The sequence below is a fragment of the Rasamsonia byssochlamydoides genome (assembly GCF_041956645.1).
Source record: "Rasamsonia byssochlamydoides strain NRRL 3658 unplaced genomic scaffold VTN77scaffold_78, whole genome shotgun sequence".
Taxonomy (NCBI): Eukaryota; Fungi; Ascomycota; class Eurotiomycetes; order Eurotiales; family Trichocomaceae; genus Rasamsonia; species Rasamsonia byssochlamydoides.
Genome location: NW_027192461.1, coordinates 93447 through 115336, shown reverse-complemented (window position 1 = coordinate 115336; position 21890 = coordinate 93447). Strand labels below are relative to the sequence as shown.

Here is a 21890-nt window from a genome sequence, read left to right as displayed (position 1 = left end):
GTTTTTGTGCTGTTGTTCTTATCTCTTGTCCTTTTGCGTTTCTCCGTCGGATTCCATGTTTAACCGACTCTCCAACAGCAGCAGGAGTAACATAATATAGTTTGTACTGGACATGTTAGAGGCGTTGTTACGACTCGTACAGTTGCATGAAGGGCTGTCGGTTCTACTTTATCTTCAGGAAGATAATTCATCTTTGTATCTTATAGGGACATCCACGTACACGCAGAGTGCAACTGAATTGAGCATTAACTACCACAAACTGATAATCGGAGTATGTGTCTTATTGAACATCCCTGAGTCCTTTCCCACCGTGATATCAAAGGATATGATGAAGCCTTCGGCATCGCTGACGTTGCCAGAAGATACGACAAAATACATATTGTAAATCATCGTGTTTGCCCCTCTAGCCCTCTGATAATTAAAAGCATGCCACTCCGACCAGCTATCGCGTCCATGTCCCTGGGACAACCGGGTATTCACGACCTCCCAGGCAAACTCCGACAAGCATCTCGATACGGCTTTGAGGGCATCGAAATATTCTTCGAGGATCTTGAGACCTTCGCCCGCACCAGCCGCATTAGCATTCTCGAAGCAGCACGTCAAGTCCGGCAACTGTGTGACTCGCTCCGCCTCGATGTAGTCTGTCTGCAGCCATTTTTGTTCTACGAAGGCCTGCTCGACCGCGACGAACATGCACGCCAAATCTCCGATCGACTGCCGCTGTGGTTCAAAATCGCTCAATTACTGGGGACCGATCTCGTTCAGGTTCCATCTAACTTCCTCCCTCCGGATCCAAAGACCGGTCTCCCCCGGACGACGGGCGATATCGACGTGATTGTGAGTGATCTGCGCGAGATTGCCGACCTGGGGTTGAAAGAGTCGCCTCCTTTTCGATTTGCATACGAGGCGCTCGCATGGGGAAACCATATTGACACCTGGGAAGCCTGCTGGGACGTGGTGTGCCGGGTCGATCGGCCCAATTTCGGCATCTGCCTCGATACATTCAACATCGCTGCCCGTGTGTATGCAGATCCGACTTCACCGGATGGGAAAAACCCCAATGCAGACGCTGAGTTGACGGCTTCAATCGCACGACTGCATCAGACGGTCGATGCAAAGAAGATTTTCTTCGTGCAAGTCGTGGATGGCGAGCGGTTGTCTTCGCCTCTCGTCGAGGGTCACGAATTCTATGTCGCCAGCCAGCCAAGCCGGATGAGCTGGTCACGCAACGCCCGGCTGTTTCCCTTCGAGGAGGACCGTGGAGGTTATCTCCCCGTCGACGACATTGCTCGAGCATTTTTCGATGACGTAGGATTCAGGGATGGATGGGTGTCCCTGGAGCTGTTTTCACGGACTTTGGCCAACCCGGACAGTCGCACACCAGAGGAGCATGCTAAACGGGGGATCGTGTCATGGCGGAAACTTGTTAAAACCTTGCGTTTGGAGGGCGTGGCATCAGGATCGTCATCTGCACAGTCCTTTGAGCTATCAGTGCAAGGGAAACAGACAAAGCCACAGGAGAGATCGCCAAATAGCAGCGTACGGCCCTTATCAAGATCACGGTCTGGTTCCATTCCACAGCGTTTGTAGTACAAATTTTGGTACTTTGTTGATTCAATCTGTCATGGACAGTTTCGTGTCAACATTGTTACAGACAATAGAAATTTTATATTGTCATATACACTAGTGTATATACATATTTAAGAAAAAAAAGATAGACAGAGAGAACCCTAGCTCTTAAATCCCTCCCATCTCCCCTCCTCAGGCATCAAGCCCTCCGAATCAATGCCAAAACAATCCATCATCCTTGCCACGCTGTGGTTCACAACGTCGTCCAACCCCGTCGGCCGGGCGTAGAAGGCCGGCACGGCGGGGAAAATAACGACGCCCAACTTCGCCAGCGCCAGCATATTCTCCAGATGAATCGCACTGAGTGGCGTCTCCCGCACGACAAGCACCAGCGGTCTCCGTTCCTTGATACACACGTCTGCCGAGCGCGAGATCAAGTCCTCCGCGTACCCGGCCCGGATGGCAGCCAGGGTCTTCACGCTGCACGGGGCGATCAGCATCCCGTCGGATTTCCAGGACCCGCTGCTCATTGGCGCCGCCATGTCTCGGATCGCCCAGGTTTGGCCCGTTGCGAGGCCGGCGACCTCGGGAATCGAGTAGGGCGTTTCGTATTTGATGGTCGCCTGCGCCCATTTGGACATGATGAGGTGTGTTTCGACGCCCAGGCGGCGCAGGAATTGGAGAGCGGTAATGCCGTAGATGGCTCCTGTCGCTCCTGTCATGCCGATGATGAGGCGGTTGTATCGAAGGTTGTTCTGGGGAGGGGATCGACCCGTCGAGAGGTTAGGAGAGGTTGTGGTTGCGTTCGCGTCTGAGGATTGAGGACGGCCATGGTGGAAGGGAGCGGTGGATGACCTTCGAGAAATTCGAAGCCATGGTGTCAGTGCTCCAACGGCTGGATTTGTGGTTGATATGGCGTGGTTTGACCAGAAGGGCCTGACAACGGCGCTGCTTGTTGCTGGTGACAGGTGCCTACAATGCGTGGACATTCTTTTTGGACGGTCCTGGCGTTTTCGCCCTCAGCAAAAGCACGAAGATAGACGAGCGCACCCAAGATATGTAGTTATCGCAGTCGACCAATACCCCCTTTCGGGAAAAAACCAGCCTGACGTCAAGGTCGGAAATCGGCAACAATGCTATACTATGCAACATCCCAAGGTCAAGCTCAAGCCGGTCTAACCGTCGGGCTGGGAGCCGACCGACTCTGGTACCTGTTGCTTGATTAGTTGGGTGTCTGATAAGGATGCGAGGTCAGGCCACACCTCTGATAATGAATGCTTAATGTCCTAACATGGTCTCCTTCAAGCCATGGCCAGCCCGCTCGAATAAATCTGGCAGTTGTCTCGGTAGGTAGTCATACGTCCCATATTCATAACCGAAATCCGTGCTTCATTGAGGTTGGACAATTAATTCCGAAGCCCTCAACCGCCACTTGAAGCAGCAACCCTTGCATTTATTTCACATGACAGCTACAATATATGCTAAGAACAACGCTCTGAGCCATCCCAATGTCTCCCTAAGTCCTCCAAAACGATGTCTTGGCTTACCCTCATCTAGGCCAAACTTCCTACTAAGAGCCTGTAAAAGTCTTGTTTTGGCAGTTGGATATGTCTGTAGTTCGAATCTGGCGCCCAGTATATATATTTCCCAAATTCTGGTTAGTACGGGTCAGTAATCCGAACAATGTCATTATTATTATTTGCATTTCAGTGGCATTCACTTATTCTCTTCCCGGAATCGAGACAGTCTGATGATGGCGCATGTAATGATCTAGGCTATCCACACCAGGCTCACGCTGGTATGGCAGAGTAAGGTCATTAGGGTTTCACGGTATGCCTGACGTCACAGCGAAGCCACAACCAGCAGAGGTTCTGTGCATATCTTCCGATACGACTGAATAATAGAGCATTCGGCTCTATCGTAGCGTCTTGCCAGTTCTGATATCACCTTTTGGAGTGTGTTGGATTGAAAGACAATATGTCCTGACGCTGTGATGTCGGGCAGTCGGGAAGTTCCCGACGGAAGTTCCCGATTTCCCCGACTGAATGCAAGGCCATCCAACCCTCACAACAGCCAATGCAACAGCCCTACGTATCCATGACATGATCCTGTTCTTTTTCGTGCATCTGGGAATGTGGAGGGCTCCTCTTTCAGTCTCGAGGTGGAGAGCACGGGAATCCCTGCCGAACTCGCCAGACACTCCTTCGTATCGGCCATTCTGGCCGTCCTGTTTCCGGATCGCCTGAGATGTCCTCCACCAGACACATGGAGGCCGATAATATCGAAGACAGTGCCGACCTACCCGGGGGCGCATCGATATAACGCGTGGAGGTAGATCATGGTCATCGTGTAAAGAGTTAGTAGGACTCAAGTGACTTCGTCCAGGGCTCCTGGAAGTGTCTCTTTCATCAGTCCTCTGTCCCGTGGAATTCCATCCAATATCATTTTTGTTTCTTTCCTCTTGTGCATCTCGGCATGGCGAACATTGCGTTGAAGGCATCGAGGAGCCCTTTGCTCAGGGGCCAGGCTCGCGCTCTCTCGACGACCAAAATCAGCAAGGAAAACCAAGCTCCCCATCTCAACTTCCGCTCCTTGCTCTCCGCACTGCGCGAGCAAGGCGATCTTGTCGACATCAAGGAGCCCGTTTCCCCAGACCTGGAGGTCGCTGCCGTGACTCGTCGCGTGTATGAGACCCTCTCTCCGGCGCCGCTATTCCACAATGTTTCCGGCACGGATTCCAAGACCGGCCTCTTCAAGATCCTGGGAGCACCCGTTGGCTTGCGCAAGAGCAAGAAGGAGCGCTATGGCCGACTGGCGCTCCAGCTGGGGCTCCCGGTCACCAGCACCGCGCGGGAGATCGTCGAGAAGCTGATCGAGACCAGAAAGGCGAAGCCGTTGCCGCCAGTGACTATCTCCACGTCCGAAGCGGCTTGCAAGCAGAACATTCTCCGGGGCGACCAGATCGATCTGACCAAATGGCCGATTCCCCGCCTGCATGCCAACGATGGGGGTAACTACCTCGCCACGTATGGCTTCCACATCCTGCAGTCACCAGATAAAGCCTGGACGTCGTGGTCGATCTCCCGCACCATGCATCTCGCCGGCGAACCTCGCTCCCTCACGGCGCCCGTCATGCCCGGACAGCACATTGCACAGGTCCACAAGATGTGGGCCGACTCGGGAGCGCAGGACACCCCATGGGCCCTGGTGCTCGGAGGGCCTCCTGCTGCTGCGTTCGTGGGAGGCATGCCGCTGGCGGCAGGAGTGTCAGAAGACGGCTACATCGGGGCTCTCTGCGGCAGCCCGATGGAAGTCGTCAAGTGCGAGACCAACGACCTCCTTGTGCCTGCACACGCGGAGATCATCATCGAGGGTCGCATCAGCACCTCAAAAAAGGTGCCTGAGGGCCCCATGGGCGAATACCACGGTTACATATTCCACGATGAGCCTGTGCTGGAGCCGCTGTTCCAAGTCGACTGCGTGACGTACCGCAATGACCCGGTGGTGCCCATCTGTGTTGCCGGCATGGCTGCGGACGAGACGCACACGGTCTGGGGCTCGGCGATTTCGGCGGAGCTGCTGGCCACGCTGCGGGAGGCCGATTTCCCTGTCGACTTTGTCTGGATGCCGTTCGAGGCGCAGAGCTGCTGGATCGTCGTCAGCGTCGACATCGAGAAGCTCTCGCGCATGAACATCACGGCCGAAGAGCTGTGCCGCCGTGCGGGGGACATCATCTTCAAGACGCACGCCGGTTGGGAGGTGCCAAAGGTCTTCCTTGTTGGCAACGACGTGGATATCACGGATGCGCACCAGCTGATGTGGGCAGTGGCAACGCGGTACCGCCCCGGTGCCGATGAGTATGTCTTTGGCGATATCGCCGGCATCCCCATGGTTCCCTACATGACCAGGGCGAGCAGGCCGCAGGTCCCGGATCCTGGCAAGGGGGGGAAGAGCGTGGTGAATCTCTTGCTACCGTCTGAGTTTGAGGGCAAGAGAACGTGGGTGCCAAGCAACTTCGAGGGGTCTTATCCTGCCGATGTGAAGGAGAAGGTCCTGAAGAAGTGGAAGGAATACGGATTCAGAGAGGAGTAAAGCATGCAAATAGATCGTGAACTACCTAGGTAGTCGTTCCCATGTACTGAACCGTTATGGCTGTTCACGTAGTCCTGATAGAGTGATCTGTCTGGGATAACGACACGTAGACTCATAGCATAACATCAGCCGCTAACTAAATAAACAGCGCTTGTTATCCCTAGTCCCGAATATAGTCATTCTCATCCCACTAAATTTATTCTCATGCATTCATATATCAAGTCCATCACTTAATTCTCTAAAGTATTCGATTTGGAGGTTACACCTTTTGGAATAGAGCCAAGATATCATTATTCCCATAGGCAGTTGCAACGTCCTGTAAACAGTCGGCAATGAACCGTAATATAGAATCAAATGAACAAAACAAATAAATGTTAAAAGCAAAGACAGAGAGTGAAAGAGATAGAAAAGCCTACAATGGCAGTCCTCTGCTCGTGATCTTCCTGGAGAGGATCTAGCCCTAACTCTATGAGATGCTTGAATGAGTCCAGTATTGCCCCTCTTAGATACTATTCTACTATTCTGACTCTAAGGGATTACCTGGCTGCTAAATATAGTAGCATCTCTCCCTTATTATTAATTATAAATAGGCCTGCCTTAGTATTGATAAACATCTAGAAATATTTCTATTATGGACCCTTATAGATTGACTACCCAGATATTTAAAAAAAACCTAAATACTGTACTCTTCCCTAGAATATTCTTAGTATTGATGTCAAGTCCTAGACTCAAGAACTACTAGAAATAGGATAAGGATTTGCCTTTAGTATTATTATAGAGTGCTTCTGCCAGATAGTATAAGGTAATATTACCCTTAGGATCTGGCTCCAGAGGGTCTGCACCTATATCTAGGAGAATCTGATATAACCTAACCTATTGTTTCTAAACTACTTAATAGAATGGTTTATAGCCTTAGTAATTCTTTTGATAAATGGGGGCAGGACATCTCTCCATAAAAAAGGACACAGTGGCTTTGGCTGCAGTATGGGCCTACAGACTCCCTGAAACCAGGAGGTGAAGAAGGAGAGCCGGCAGGAGGGTTTCAGCATAGGGCGCTGGAACTTATCGAGGCAAGGTCCAAGTATAAGACTGAGTAGTAGAGAGGGCCCACAATGGTGATGCCGAATGCGCATAGAAGACGGCCCAGGCAGCGGTACTAACAGAGAAATGATCAGTATGAAAGTGATCTATAGAGAAGTCAGAGAGTATTGCAACCCGATGAGAGCCAACGTATCACATTTCCTGCTGGCTTCCACGGACTATACAAAGAGCGAAGGCAGAAAGTGGAGCTGCAGCATTGCATGGCCCTGGTCCCAGTCAGCAACGCCTGGGAAAAAAACAGTCAAGAGATATGGGAGCTGCGGTTTAATTGGATGGATGGAGGTATATGTCGATCTGAGTGAGATCCCGTTGCCGAACTTCGTGCCCTCGATGGCCGTGGTCAAACGTTTCTGCAGCTCGAGGCTTGCAGGCCTGATTTGTGTCCCCCAATACCTAAAAAGCGAAAAGATGTTGTGAGAAACCGGCATACCTATCAGAATTGGTTCGAAACCAATGCCATGGCGTTGTTTTTGACCGATTCTGACAACAAAAGAGAAGCAAAATTGCGGCTGCGAGCCAACCATAACAGCCTCTAGGATAGACATCCTTGTACTCTCATTGTTGTATGGAATCAATAATAGGTGCACAGGTAGCCTGACCATGTCCAACTTGTTTGCCTGAGTCACGTTGTTCGATTTGTTGAATAAGACGTTGTCTGCATCTGTTCGGCTAAGACTTTCGACGCAATGAATTGAGGAACGGTGTCTCTAGAGTCCCTGTGCGCTGTGACTGGTGAGACTAAAAAGCTTTCGTACTCTCCTCGCCTGGCGGACGTTCTGAACCTTGTCAAATATCAATTTAATCTGAGAAGTAGCGAGTGTGCCACCTGGCCACACCCTGAGGCCTTCTACCAACAACGCTGTTGACGAGAACAGCTGTCGTCTCCATGGCAGAATCGCCACCAGGGCCAGTAATTAATTCGTCCAAACTGATTTCGTTATCGTCGATGCCAAAAATGATTAAATCCAACCAACAAACCTACCTTGTGGGGAGCATCATGTCCCTTGTTCTGTAATTTCAATCCTGACTGTGAGACGTCTAGGCGTCCGGCCCCCGCCTTCTGGATAAAAAGCGTTATCGTCATGGCCTAGGGTTTTGATTGCAGTAAGAAGCCCATCATATCACACTCGCGGTTATCGATAAAGCGCTGGCTGTCTTGCATTGCATACTATTAATAGGTACAGTACATGTATGTACATCTCAGAGTGAACGAGAGTAACACGAATGGGGAAAAGGCTGGATGACCTACAGAGAGAAATGACTATGGTCGTGAGTGGAGGGAGTAGAGCCAACGGAAGAGAAAGGGGGGGAAAAAAAAATAGAATTAGGTAGGCAGGTGCTGGTGTTGGTTTCAGGTCCGGTTTATTCTTGGAACCGCGGCGAGAAACTTCGACCTGCTATTTAATGGACCGTACTACTACTGTTGGTGATATCGCCGCCGATCCCTATTGCCCTGTATTTATTTTTATCTCTGGAGCACAGCGTACAGAGTTCCGGTACAGCAGGTGTCTGTCCTATATTGCCAGCATGCCACGTGTTCAAACCAGGAGGACACAGGATGATCCGCCTACCTATCTAGTGAGGTATTCTATCTCTGAATTGGTCGCGCGTTCCAGAAAGAAAGCTGTTAACGAATTGCGATCTCGGTTTGGTGCAGATGTAAAAATATATTTTTCACAGCCAATCATTGTTTGGCCTGGTGAGACAATCTGAACTCGCCGATCCTTTCGGCCAGGAGAAATTATTTGCCAATATCAAGAACTGTCTAAATGGTCTAGCCATTCTCTGCAGAGTCATTGGGATTAAGGAGAATGCGTGTGACTATGTGCCAGGATGACACGGGAAGGAGAGAAAGCGAAAGGATGAGGATGATTACGGTAATAAGATAGATGACAGTTCAACATAGGCAAGCAAGTCCACGTGGATAGCGGAGTAAGAGGAAGATGGAGATGAGGAGAGAGAACGGTTAGAACAAGAGGTTGCAGTATAAGATGTTGTATCATGGCACATGTATAACTCCTTTTAACGCAACAGTACATTTCCATCTTCAACTCGTGGTGATTAATATTATCATAGTTCATCATCCTCCATGCAATAGTTATTCGAGGCCACAGTGCATGTGATTATATCATCAAAATATACACACACGATTAGAATTGTAAACAGACACACGAGAAGCCAGGCAGGCGCTCAATTGTTTCCTTCCAGACACCCACATCATTCCATGAGATCCCCAGTCTGCTCAAACTTTAGCTTCGGCAACAGCACCCTTCTCGGGCTGGTCAACTGGCAGCACATCCGAAAGCGTCTCGTCGGTGTCCTTCAAGTCTTCTTCGAGACTGACGTGGTCCTTGATCCGAAGGAAAATCACGGGCGAGGCAACAACGAGGGCACCGCACAGGAGCCCCCAGTTGCTGGCGAATTCGCTCATGTAGGACAGCTTGTGGCTGTCCAAGCTCCACATGACGGCGGCACCGGCCGACTGGATGCCCTTGTAGAAGCCGACGTAGTTGGCCGTCTTCCGACCCGAGTTGCTAAGAGCACCCATGAACCTTTTGACTATGTTAGGCATTCCGAGAAATGTCTGATCGAGAGCAACAAACGTACCAGTAGACAGAGGCCTGCCAGACAGCGTCATAGAAACCATAGAAGAAGTACAAAAACATCGGCCCCACGTAGCCTGGGGTGGTCCAGTCCGTGGGCACAAAGTCCGTGGAGCTGACCGTCTCACGCGTGTACTGCTTCTGCCAAGCATAGCCGCCACCATAGATGGCCATGGTGAGCACGAACACGACGATCAGAGCAACCTTGGCCCTGACCGTGCGCCGGAAGTACTTGATGTCGAGGAGGGGACCAAAGGTGGAGGCGGCAACAATCTGGGCAAACCAGTACAAGAAGTCGTTCAGGGCCTTGGTACGCGTGTCGAAATGGGCACCATTGATGGCATTCTGCTGGTAGGTGTAGAACCAGTTGGACGCCCAGAACATAGGAAAGAGGAGGATCACGAATGGCTCAGCTCGCACGGTGGTGTAGAGACCGATCAATTCGGACTTCCAGCTGGGGTTCTTCATCAGGACAACCCTGGAGCCGTCCGAACGGACAATCTTGGAGGCATCGCACAGGCAGAGAGCCAAGCAGGCACCGGCGAACATGAGTACGATGAAGGCAATGTATGTCCCGTCCGAGACAGTCTTGTTGGCGGTGACATGGATATTCTCGCCCAGGGGAATCTGACTTGGTTAGTTCACCTGCAGAACAATCCAAGCAGACAGGACCGAACACACCAGACTGCCGATACAACCGCCAATGTTGAAGATGGACCAGAACCAAGCAAAGTATCGTCCTTTCTGCGCCTCAGTCGGGTATGACAGCATGATGGCCCCCTGCGCCGTCCACAGCAAACCGGCACAGACACCCAGCAGGGCGCCTGCAAAAATGTTGAAGCCAGCCACGTCTGCATGGACCGAAACCAGCAGACTAATGGCGTAGATGCAGTATCCAATGCCTCCAAGCGACAGCGCGAGCCGAATACCGATTCTGTTCACGATGGTACCGGCGAAGAAACCGACAACGGCGAAGGTGCTGTACAGAGCGGTGTTCTACCATCCCTTCCCGTCAGGACTGCATCCTTTTCAGCACATCCGAAATCACGTACCATGTTGTCTGCCAGCGTCTGATCCGTCTTGCCTCCTCCTCCCAGCCCACCGAGCGCATTGAACATTCCCGGGCAGAGGAAGCACACGAAAGCGACCATGCCCAGCTGGACTCGCGGCGAGGCATACCACGGGATGCTGATGGGACCGATCTTGCGCGACTTGTACATCCATCCCGCGGGACGAGGAATCTCGCCCGTCGCGTCGCCAGCGCTCACAGCGCCAGTCTCCTTGGCGGAGATGTCCACTTGCTCGAAATCAGCCATGGGCACGGAGTAGCGGGGTTTCGGAGAGCGGTTGTCCTGTACGATGGGCCGGAAGACCTGGGCGGATGAAAGAACAGAGGACGCGACGGGCAGGCTTTATCATGGCCAGACGCTTGCACGGGGGTTGCAACCACGACGAGATAAGGGTGGCTAGTTCGTGTTGGAGCTGCGATGGTAGCACCTGCCCGTTTGGCCTGGTCGTGTGAGCGCGCAGCCATTGGTGAGACCCGACGAGTCAACTCCGAGGAAGGCGCCGTCTAATTTTAATCCTTTTAATAATCCTTTTAATCAGTTCGAGGGCGAAGGCGATTAGTTCGTGCGGCACGGCAGGTGCCATCTCCACAATCAGCTAACGCGCTTGCCCGAAACGGCAGCAACGATCTTTTCGCGCGTTCTAGCGCCAACCCTGGCGCCTTCCTCCCGGCCATTGGGGCGGTTTCCTGCATGCGTGATAGCAGCGTAGCACCGCCCCGAGAGCTCCCCCGGATCGCACCGTAACATCGCCCGATCACCCCGGACCAGCCAGTCAAACAGTGCAACGCTGGTACCACTCATCCCCCACGTTAGGGCCAGTCGGCACTGTTATCAAGCGAATTCCCAGACACAAAGGCCTTATCTCTGCGTTAGTTTACTCCGTACTTCGCCTTCGAGTCCCAGACGGAAGCCTGCAGAGGAAGCAAGGAGCGAGTCGCAACAGTATCATGACACGTAACGTTCGTCAGTCACGTGCGACGTCGAGTCAGTACGGAGTACGGAGTAGTCACGGTATCTATTCCCTCGTGATCGTAGCCTACCAGACAGCCTGCCGCTGAGACAGATACCACACAACCACGCTCTCTTGCCCGATAGACATGCTGTCGACGATATCCGTTATTCTTGTGGCTATGCTCATTCAGCTTCTACCAAGTGTAAGTGCTATCTCTCTGCCACAGACTCGAGGACGTCGCCTACCCGGGTAACTCGTGCGGGGAAGACTGTGCAACGGTCACACGCACACGTGGTGCCAATGCCACTGGTGGCCGCAAGCCTGGATGGCGCAGTGTTCTCGAACAAAATCCATCTATGGATTCCCTGCCTTGCCGCCAGATCGATCGCGGTAGGCAGGTCATCGTGTGTGACACCAGATACGCCAAATGCATATCTCGAAAGCAACCACTCGCAAGGCCGTCAAGATAAGACGACACTGATGCAGCCTGGATACGATGAGCGTATGCCACTGTTCCATTTGGCTGGGCGCCTTGCTGGCCTCGTCGAGTAGATATCCTTTAATCTCAGTAACACGCTTGCCAGTTGCTACCTAACACTTTGGTTATCAGCTGCTGCCCTCTTGTCGTCCTTGGTTGACATGTGTCTGTGTGGATAACAGCCACCAGAACGCTCAAGGGAGACGATATTGGATACGAGAGTAGATACAATTCAGTGAGTTGATTGGAAAGGTCTCTCAAACAGACAGGCAGAGTCAAAGATTAAACGATTAAACTGCACCCTTCCATCCTAGTCATGATTAACCATGCTCGGTCGTTTGCAGGATCGATAAAACAATTCTGAGGTGAGAGGCATAAGGACAGATTGGCTAATTGCTCAGCAGCTTAATTCATCCTTGCTGCATGGGATCTACTATCCAGAGCACATGGCATAGCTGGTAACCCATTTCCTTTCACCATATTATTGGCGCCGTGGGGATGGTTGTGGTTCCTTCCGTTCCGACTAGGGAAATATATATTTTACTAAAGACTTACGCGGATTTTTAGTTTCTTGGCAAGTCCTACTGTAGATACTCCGTATGGCTCCTGCTCTCTCTCTCTCTCTCTCTCTCTTGCTCATTTTCCAGCCATATTCTAGAAAGATCCTGCCAAGTGTGGGATGTCAACGGTTGGAAATAAAACGACCAAGCCTCATGTTTTTGATTTCTAGTCTTGCAAAGGTAGGAGTCCTAGTTGTTCGTCGAAATACGTCTTATTCGTCATCATCGAGATGTGACATGTAGATTGATATTTTGAGGTTGCAAAAAATATATCTAATTTATTCTTCTCACTTAGACCATATACTACGCTATGTCTGGGTCTTGTGATATTCACAAGGAGATCATGAGTAGAAGCAAGCAAGAGTACAGATGGATCTGCTCTTAATATTCAGTTTTATAACCATGTACAAATCTATTGTGATCGAAATTGCCTCTTGTCAGCCTGGTTCCTGGACCCTAGACAGCCCCATCAGATTGGTTTGGAGAGTGATAGGTAACTTCCCAGAGCATCTGGATGGATCACTCTCATCACCTCGGCAAATAGACACTCATTTCCAAACCCCGACTATAAGGCAGGGTCAGATTGGTGAAACCACTGTCCGTACCGCGCATATAATTCAACAAGTCTCTATACTGCTCAGCCGCCCCGATGGTGTTATCCGCAATGACCACCGCTCCACGTCGCATACTTGGCTGGACTAATTTCAAAGTGGGAAGAGCCATTTCGGTCCAGACTGCATTGTTTTAGTTATCAACATGGATACGTGCAGACATATATATATCATGGGGGCAAGAGAAGCAGCCATACTGTCAAGCAGCAGCAGGTCGACATCACCCAGATCCTGCTTCAACGTCTCCCTCAGATCTCCTCCGCGAAGAGCAATCACCCCGCTGACGATGTCCCCACACTCCTGCCAGTACTCACGGGACTTCGTCGCCTTTGTTGGCTCGTGCTCCGTCGCAATGACCCGTCCCTGGCCGCCAGTAGCAGCAACATTAGCCGAGACGGCAAGGGCCAGGTAGATGGTGCTGACGCCGTATGAGGTGCCGTCTTCGACGACGGTTTTGGCGTTTATGGCTCGACAGAGCTGGAAGAGGAATTGCGCCTTGTCCTCGTCAAGCGCGATGAATTTGTCGCGCATCACCTCGTCGAAGGTGCGGTCCTTGAAGTCCTCTGAGAGTGCTGATTCTTGAGCTTTCGACTCCTTGTGGAGTCGTGAAAGCAGGGAGAGGATGTGAGGAGGGACGCCCTGGAGCGGATTTGGTTCAGAAACGTCTGGTTGTGATGAAGCCACGGCCCCGACACTTCTATTTTCCTGCATCGTTTGATTATGCTGTGATCCCGCCAGAATATAGGAGAGAGCATGACAGATGCAACAATTAGACTATCTGTCAGTTTTATCGTATCTGGAACGGCATCGATGTCGGACAGCAACACGTGATGTCGATGTTGTGACTCATGAATCCGGACTCAATTCATGCCGCTCGACTCCTCCACCATGTCCGCCATGTCGAGGTCCTCGTATTCGTGAATTGTTGAATAACTTGGCACCAGATCTGGCCTAAAAGTTAATGGCGCAGTGGGACTTCGTCTAAGGAATTCTAACAGAGTGCTGGCGGGCTAGAAACCGCTGGACCCAATAATCCTCGCTGGATACAATGGATAAGCATTCAACCATTTACAGGAGTTTGTCGCTGACAATATCAGATAATCAGATTAGATCTACGACACAGTTCACTTCTCCTCCCTACGTTTAGCAGCATCCCAGAGCCGCAGATTAATCAGCACGATGGATCCGATATTCAGACAACACATTCATTACTTTCGAACAGGGAAGACGGATCAGAAATATCTTGCTTGGATCCACAGCAGAATTCATGGGAGCTGTTTCACCTCTCCTACAACTAGGGTCGAGATCATAGGACGGTTGATAATCTCACTGTCCACTCACAAAGGGAAGGTGTGCGTTGGATGACATTTCAATTGTTTGTTTTGTGCCTGTCATTCCGTAAGCTCCTAATTGAAGCCTTTACCTAGGAAGCTTTACAATAGAGATATTCGGCTAGACTACAGAACGAAGGTTTGAGTGCGGAGGCACACCCCATTTGGTCAAGTTTTGATAGAGAGTCTGTTCTTGTTTTTGTTATAAAAAGCGCTTCCTCTCGGTATCAAGCTGGGATTGGCGCGGTTCACGTTGATCGGATATGTGGGTTATGGAATAGCATTGCGGTTGGTGAATCGATGGAAGACGAAGAAGGTTCCGGCCATGCGTGAGGATGAGATCGCGGAGGAGCATTCTGGGAAAAGACGATACGCCGATCGAAAATATTTTTTGTTTATGGGTTGTAGGCGATCAGCCTGTTCAAGAGATTGAAATGAACGCTGTTATCTCGACGAATTTCGGATATAACGTCAGATAGTTATCCTCATGAGATGGGGTAACGAGAAGATTCAATTCTGGGCTATACATGTTGTCGAGCTATTGGCTCAGCCAGCCCAAGGGCTTGGGGTTTAGGGTATAGGTCAGGGTTGTGGCTCGCTCCTATGTAAGGCATCTTCCGTCCCTTTCTCTGGACGAATCTGACCATCACATCCTTTTGCTTAAGCATCTCTTTGTGCTGAGGGAATTATTAACCCGGATTAATTGACTCGAAACTGGCAGAAATCAACACATGTTGCAGATGATAAGAACATACATTAAGTGGAGATTACCAACTAATAACACATGTAACAAAATAATCACACCAGCATTGTCATGTCAAGTCCAATTGATAGAGGATATCCTCTCAAAATAACCCCGGAATAAACCTGCTGGTCGACCGATGCCACCGCTCCCAGGTCTCGCCAAACTTCTCCTTCAACATCGCCTCTTCATCCAACACCCTCGTACTGCCAATCCGCACGATGAAGACAACAAGCACGGCATACACCACCCAGCCATACCCGCTCACTCTGGCGAGGACATGCTCCGAAATCCAACACGCGGCAGATGCATCCCACCGGAAGAAAAGCGCCAGGTTAACGCCAATCACAATCAGCTGCCCCGTGTAGCTCGGATGCTGGACGTAGCGGTAGATGCCGGTCGTGATAAGACGGTCAGGCGGCGCTAGGCGGAAGGTGAAGTTCTTCCCCAGGCCATCGTAGGCAGCCAGACGGACAGGGGCGCCGATGCAGATGAGCAGGAAGAGACAGGTTGCTGTATAAGCACTCCAGGTGAAAAGCGCGGGGTTCAAATTTGCAGGATTGCGGCAAAAAAGATCGTTTCGTTGCTGAGCTGAGTCAAATGTCAGCGCCAGCACAGCGTGGTAGAGAGACAGGCCGAGGGAGATAACGCGACGGAGGAGCAGTCGCCGAGAATCAGCCAGTGCCCCGACGCGATCATGTTTCCAGAGCCGGTGGTCGCGGGGGTTCGGATTCGGCGGGGTGAAGCAGCGGGCAGTGAGATATGTTGAGAACAGCAGGCACAGGAAGAGCGTGATGGAAGAAAAGGAAAATGAAGTCATGGTTGATGTTGTATAGATGTATGTACTGGATTTCTGCTGGAAAGTTATAATTAGTTGTTCGTTTATTCAGACAACACAAGACAAGATGTTGTGATGTGGTTTAATATATATATATATATATATTAATCGGATAAGTTTTTTGGACGAAGAGCTTAGATTAGGCAGGCAGCAACAAGAGAGTTAAACTAACAGTACCTAAGGACTCCAAATTGGATATGTGTTTTAAAAAGCTTATAGTTTTTATAGTGCAGTGAAACTAGCCAGAAAGGAACTAGTGACACTCACCAAGTCTGGATTGAGGCGCGGATTTTAAGGCAGCAAAATTATTTGTAATTCATCACCTTACTGACGACTGACACGACAACTCAATACGGAGTATAGTACACGGAGTACGGAGTACTTTGTGCAGAGGATGGAGTAGTTTCTCCCAAAAGTGAGTGAGTGAGTCACCGGATGTGTCTTTAACCTACCCTGAAGTATTTCAATAAATTATTTCATAAAGACAATTTTCCTTAAAAAAAAGGTATACATTCTTCAATTCCATTAGAGGAGAATTAATATTTAAATTTGCTTTATTATCGTACATAATCATATTTGTCTAAAACTAAAAGAAAGATTTTTTTTTCGTCTTCATAGTATGTATGGGGTTTTAACTTGATATATTCCTTGCTACAGAGCATCTTTGCGCCTATCAATGATTATATAACCATGTTATTTATTTACAAATAGACACTCAGGGCATCTATCTGTCTCTTATTTTTTAAACAAGAAGGATAAAGCCAAAAAAAAAGTGACCTGCGATTCTTTTCGCGAAAGAACCCTGGTTTCTTAAATTTAAGAACGGACAATATGAACCAATACCCGTTATAAAATATATAAAAAGGGAAAAAAAAATTTCACACTGCAGCTAATCGACTCGATACCTTCCTTATATCACAAAGTATTTATAATTGGAGTCCGACAATGTTTTTTTTTTTACAAGGTGAAGTTTATTAACGCCATAAATTGGAAAGAGGAAAACCTCAGTGCAAATGAACTAGATACGGGATTTAACAGGCGTGATACTGCTTTCGTATACGAGAGAAGGAAGAGGCGAATCAATCAATCGCAGAATATCCATCACGCCCCAAACCCCCATGGACAATCAACCTTCAGAACAATGTTGGCATCATAATCGTCCGTTTGACATTGTAGGATATCACCACTTGCAGCAACTTCTGTGCATTGAACCGGCGCGGACAAGGCAGGGCAGGTCAGAGTGCCCGCGGCGTCCGCGGTCCCTGAATAAGAGCACCCGCTCATCCCATCGACGTCGAAGCCGAGGTTGAACGTGCCCGAAGGGAAAGGGACCTCGTCCAGGACATTAGAGGGTGCAGCCTCGGATCCGATAGAGCCCGAACAGGGACTCCAGGAACCGTCAATAGGTGGAGTGAAGAACAACCAAAAGTCGCCAAGGTCTATTCCACCGGCCGCGAGTTCTGCTTCGTACGCAATGACGAGCAAGGCAGTGGGAGCCGGCGGCGGTATTCCACCGGATGGAATGGTGCTGGTGGTAGTAGTTGACGTTGGCGTTGATGTTGCCGTCGGCAAGGTAGTGAATATCACTGATACTGGCCGGTCATTGAGGAGAAGATAGGGCCGTCGGGACCAAGGGCAAACGGGAAGTCTGGTTCGATTGTTGGAATGGGACAGCATGGCCCGGAGGTCGGTATTGTCGTTATAGCGGTTGTTGGCATAACTCCACATCCGCTGGTTGCGGAGCAAACAGTCTGGCAGAGATATTGTCAGCTGTGGACAGAGATCTATTTGGAGCAGTCGAAGTGAGGCAGGAAGGTACACTGCAACTCCGCTGAACAAGCACAAGGTCTGATATGTGAACAGGACGGACTTACCTCGGTCGTCACGGACGTTGTTGTCATTCCTGCGGTCGAATAGCTGCTGATGTACTCGGTGCAGATGGACGCCGTCTGAAGACTTGTGCACCCGCCAGTCTGACTTCCTCCTCCATTGCTACCACTACCTAGCGATATACCAAATGGAGGACAGAAATAACAAGGACCGCTGCAGAATGCCTGGCATTGGTGTCCACAGTTGGCAGTACATAAGGGTGAAGGGGCTCCAGATGTCCAGGACGTAGTCTTGGTGTTTAAAGAAGGATCTTTGGTTGTCTGCGACCACGGATAAGGCGGAACTGTAACAGTCTTCGTCAAAGGAGAAAGAGTGGTACTGCTAGCCGCCTGGGTGTTCGGGTACTCGGCCAATGTGATCGGTGGAATGTCGATGCTGCTCGTCATCTCGATGGTGAGCGGACCGGTCTGACCTGCGCTGATCGTCACGCCCCAAACCGCGATAACTGAAGTGGTAACTATATCTCATGTCAGAAGCGAGCCTGAAAACCAGGAGATGATACTTACTTGGTGGAATGGGGATCACAGTAGACTCGATGAGCACGATGGTTGTTGAGCCATCCGGAAGCGTGGATGTTCCCGTCGTGAGATAACTCAGAGAAACCGACGTGGTATAGGGGGGAATAGGGATCGTGGTTGGCACGCCGAGGGGCAATGGAGGCATGACAAAGCTGCAGGGAGGATCGCAAGCGACGACCGGGTTTGGCTCTAACCAGATACCGGGATCGATATAAACAATGTCCAACCCCTGGGTCGTTGAGCAAGCAGTGGATGGGCAGTACCCGTGGCTGCAAGCAAAGTCACAGAGTCCAGCATAGAGGCCGGGGTCCTCGCCAGCAAGAGGATAGCCAGTGTAGCCAGTGGTCGGTGGTGAAGGGACCAAAGGGCCTGTGGCGGTACAAGTACAGGAATGAATTGGGCAGTATCCATACTGACAGCTGAAGTTGCAGAGACCAGCTAGATTGCCTTCACCAGTACCCCCAATACAGGCTGGCGGCGAGAAATCAGAGACGGTTGATATGACGAGTGGAACCTCGACAGGTCCGCAAGCAGTATCCGGGTAGTATCCATGAGTGCAATCAAAGCTGCAGAGACCCAGAGAGCTGGCGTCCTCACCAGCAATAGGATATCCATCGGGGAAAGTAGCATTCGGTGGCGGGATCGGAGCGCCCATAGCAGTAAAAGTACACGCCGAAACTGGGCAGTATCCGTAGTAGCAGGCGAAGCTGCAGAGCCCTTCGAAATTGTAGGCACCAGTACCCTCTATGCACTCTTGTTCGGCCAGAGTCAGGGCTGGAGTGGCAGAGACATCATTCAGTGAAATGTCACTGCCAACCCAGGCGTTCCAGTTCTCGATCCCATCCGTACAGATGGTCGTAATAGATGCCCCGTAAACACTGGCGATAGTTTCACCTGCTCGTGATATGGTCACGATCACCTGGCCCGTGTTGTCATTGAATGGCACGCTACCATGGTAGATGCCAATTCCCCCGTCAGGAGTGTCTGACCAGGTTGCAGCTTGAACCACCCCGCCAATACTAACAGTCACCGTTGCAGGTGAAGCCAGAAGCGCAGAGTAAAAGACCTCGTCCTGGACCACGTCATATGGTTTGAACTCAAGCTGTAACTGGCTTGCTGTATTCCCTGTGGTACCACCAGTCGCACATGCTGTGGCAGGGTTGAGGCGATACCAAGTAACCAACCCTTCCTGAGTAATAGTAGCAATGCCATTTTTGTATGTATCAATCACATATGGAAGGAATAGCCGCCAGCCGTCATGAGGCATGTTCTCTGCATAGTTGTATGGTCCTTGGCCGATGCTAAAGGCAGCAAACGCGTTGTCATGGAGAGGACCAATATAGTGGGATTCTCCATAGTCGTTCCAGGATATGATTTCAACGAAGGGCGGTTGGTTATAAAGGATTTCTTGCCAGCGATCGTACCATAAGTCATCACCACGCCACAGCCAGTTCTTGTTGTAGCCCGGTAGGTTGGTGAAAAACCAAGGGGAAGCAGGCATCATATATGGCAAGCTTTGACCGGACTGATTAAGGAATTGTAGATATGAAGCATCCACATAGGTATTCATATCTGTATTGCCCCAGGGCCATGCTGCCCAACTGAAAAGCCCATCTGCCACCCCTGGTTCGAGAGCAAGCTTGGCACCGAGAGACGACCCAGTCTGGGATGAAGAAGCAACCTGTTTGTGCTTTTATTGTAATCCAATCATAGGCGTTAGCTGGGCCTTCAAAGGTCGATACAAAAGGTTGTCCGTTGTACTGATAGTATGCAGCATTTGAGCTGTATTCAGTTATAAGGTTTATCACATCGGCTTGGGGCCAGGGGCCATTCCCAGCATAGTCAAAAGAGAAGAACAGTTGGAAGCCAAGGTTATTAGCAGCAGTGAAGGCATTAGCCAATCCGGGGCCATTTGCAGGGTCGTCATATGCCATATTGAGCGCAAAAGCATCGATATGGGCTTCTTGAGCGTACGTTATATCGGTTTCCCAGTCTCCTAGGGAGAATTTGGCGGAATTCGTCACCTGTAATAGTAGTTAGGGACACGAGTTGCGGAAGGGCAGAAAGACATCGATGTACATACCATGAAATGGGCAAATACTGCCCTTGCCTGCACTTGGCAGGAGGCTAGGAATATAGCCAGTATCGGTAGTAGCTTCATTGTAAGAAAAACAGAACATCGGTAGAGAAGAAGGGCTTCATGAGGCTCAGTGTTGAAGGAGCAAAAGAAAAATCTTAGAATGAATCTTAGAAGGACGCAGACATAGTGCATATACCACCGGTAATTCTGTAGCAGGAAAAGTAGTTATTCAAGTAAGTTGTAGGTGGGACGGGTATTTGGGAACAAAAAGGGTGTCTCATCCGAAGCCATGGGCCCGATTAGGATTTTAGATGAATCTATGAAATATTTTCCCAACCGTGGGAACTAGACTTATAACTCGCTTAAAGCTGGTTTATTCGTCTATACTGGCATACAGTACCACACTAATTCCAACAAACACCGCTCTATACGATCCTATGTCTGTTGGGTGGTTGCAAGTGAATACACAACCTATCTTTCATCATTTGCGGCTGCTAGTCGAGTCACAAGTACAGTCGTCTAGGCAGGTCGTCGCGCACTGGCCAACCTTACACACTCAGGCTTGTTCCGGAGTTTCCGTCGAAAGAGCATTGATATTGATAGTAGGGTCTGTTAAGTCGCGCGACCCTCTTTTCCTAATTTGGTAGGATGTAGTAAATTTCTGACTCGCCGATTTGGGGCTGAAGGGACGTCCTGACATAGGAGATATCTCCGTACTTTACCCCAGATTATTCTAGATTATCATTACTGCGGGGATTGGCTTATCTGCCCAGCTGAGTTTAAGTAACCATGGCGAAAGATTAAATTCATGTGCTTCAACCCGAATCAAGTTGTATATTCAATAGCAATTGTTGGTTTTTCCTTCTGATACCCATCATATCGTTTTACGTACCACATGACAGGTTATATCTAAAAAGGCTTTAAGCTTGCAAGGACCTCCGGGTCTAGAGTCCAACGCTGACCTTGCGGAATCGCCATGTCAACACTCTATTGGGCAAGTCATCTAGAAACTGCACCCATCGGCACATTGGTTCTACGTTTACTTTGCTAGTCCATCTAATTCTTCCCAGAGTCATATGATTCATTGGCAGTTGCGATGATATCTGGGGTAAATAAATCAAGTTGTTGGTTATACAATGGATGGTGGTTGACATTGTGCAAAATCGCAGTTGGATAACATGGTTTAATTTAGTGCAAATAGACCTTCAAATTATCCTAATCTATCCAATCACATCCTTCTATCTAGCCATTCGTTGGTAAGTGACGCGCATTTCTAGCTCGAACATCCTTGCATCTAGAATCCCGCCCCCCTTGCAGACTATACGTATCATCGTGCATGTGGTCGCGTGTTGGTAGAACGTCATCCGATAGACCAATTAGTTGGCTTGTTGATGCAGAACTGTTGGGATAATTCTTCAGGGTCATGAGTCCAAATCTCATGATGGCATATCTCAG

General features: G+C 50.0%; 9 protein-coding genes across 9 annotated transcripts; 3 read left to right on the top strand and 6 right to left on the bottom strand.

Annotated features, from left to right (window-relative positions):
- Positions 1-426: 426 nt before the first annotated feature.
- On the top strand, positions 427-1590 carry VTN77DRAFT_8786 (uncharacterized protein; the record flags this gene model as incomplete). The annotated part of the gene is made up of 1 exon (XM_069425321.1): positions 427-1590. The coding sequence occupies one exon, from the start codon at positions 427-429 to the stop codon at positions 1588-1590; it is 1164 nt and encodes a 387-aa protein (XP_069274353.1).
- A 140-nt stretch (positions 1591-1730) lies between these two features.
- On the bottom strand, positions 1731-2558 carry VTN77DRAFT_8785 (uncharacterized protein; the record flags this gene model as incomplete). The annotated part of the gene is made up of 1 exon (XM_069425320.1): positions 1731-2558. One exon carries the CDS (start codon positions 2556-2558, stop codon positions 1731-1733), a length of 828 nt encoding a protein of 275 aa, XP_069274352.1.
- Positions 2559-4044: 1486 nt separating this feature from the next.
- VTN77DRAFT_8784 (uncharacterized protein) lies at positions 4045-5661 on the top strand (the record flags this gene model as incomplete). Its single annotated transcript, XM_069425319.1, has 1 exon — positions 4045-5661. The coding sequence occupies one exon, from the start codon at positions 4045-4047 to the stop codon at positions 5659-5661; it is 1617 nt and encodes a 538-aa protein (XP_069274351.1).
- Positions 5662-9004: 3343 nt separating this feature from the next.
- Positions 9005-10681, bottom strand: VTN77DRAFT_8783 (uncharacterized protein; the record flags this gene model as incomplete). Its single annotated transcript, XM_069425318.1, has 4 exons — positions 9005-9314; positions 9370-9992; positions 10047-10361; positions 10418-10681. The coding sequence occupies 4 exons, from the start codon at positions 10679-10681 to the stop codon at positions 9005-9007; spliced, it is 1512 nt and encodes a 503-aa protein (XP_069274350.1).
- Positions 10682-10852: 171 nt separating this feature from the next.
- VTN77DRAFT_8782 (uncharacterized protein) lies at positions 10853-11179 on the top strand (the record flags this gene model as incomplete). The annotated part of the gene is made up of 2 exons (XM_069425317.1): positions 10853-10901; positions 10974-11179. The coding sequence occupies 2 exons, from the start codon at positions 10853-10855 to the stop codon at positions 11177-11179; spliced, it is 255 nt and encodes an 84-aa protein (XP_069274349.1).
- A 1774-nt stretch (positions 11180-12953) lies between these two features.
- VTN77DRAFT_8781 (uncharacterized protein) lies at positions 12954-13747 on the bottom strand (the record flags this gene model as incomplete). The annotated part of the gene is made up of 2 exons (XM_069425316.1): positions 12954-13159; positions 13234-13747. The coding sequence occupies 2 exons, from the start codon at positions 13745-13747 to the stop codon at positions 12954-12956; spliced, it is 720 nt and encodes a 239-aa protein (XP_069274348.1).
- A 1465-nt stretch (positions 13748-15212) lies between these two features.
- Positions 15213-15929, bottom strand: VTN77DRAFT_8780 (uncharacterized protein; the record flags this gene model as incomplete). The annotated part of the gene is made up of 1 exon (XM_069425315.1): positions 15213-15929. One exon carries the CDS (start codon positions 15927-15929, stop codon positions 15213-15215), a length of 717 nt encoding a protein of 238 aa, XP_069274347.1.
- A 1119-nt stretch (positions 15930-17048) lies between these two features.
- On the bottom strand, positions 17049-19859 carry VTN77DRAFT_8779 (uncharacterized protein; the record flags this gene model as incomplete). Its single annotated transcript, XM_069425313.1, has 3 exons — positions 17049-17717; positions 17822-18294; positions 18344-19859. 3 exons carry the CDS (start codon positions 19857-19859, stop codon positions 17049-17051), a joined length of 2658 nt encoding a protein of 885 aa, XP_069274346.1.
- A 25-nt stretch (positions 19860-19884) lies between these two features.
- Positions 19885-20627, bottom strand: VTN77DRAFT_8778 (uncharacterized protein; the record flags this gene model as incomplete). The annotated part of the gene is made up of 2 exons (XM_069425312.1): positions 19885-20379; positions 20439-20627. The coding sequence occupies 2 exons, from the start codon at positions 20625-20627 to the stop codon at positions 19885-19887; spliced, it is 684 nt and encodes a 227-aa protein (XP_069274345.1).
- Positions 20628-21890: the final 1263 nt, after the last annotated feature.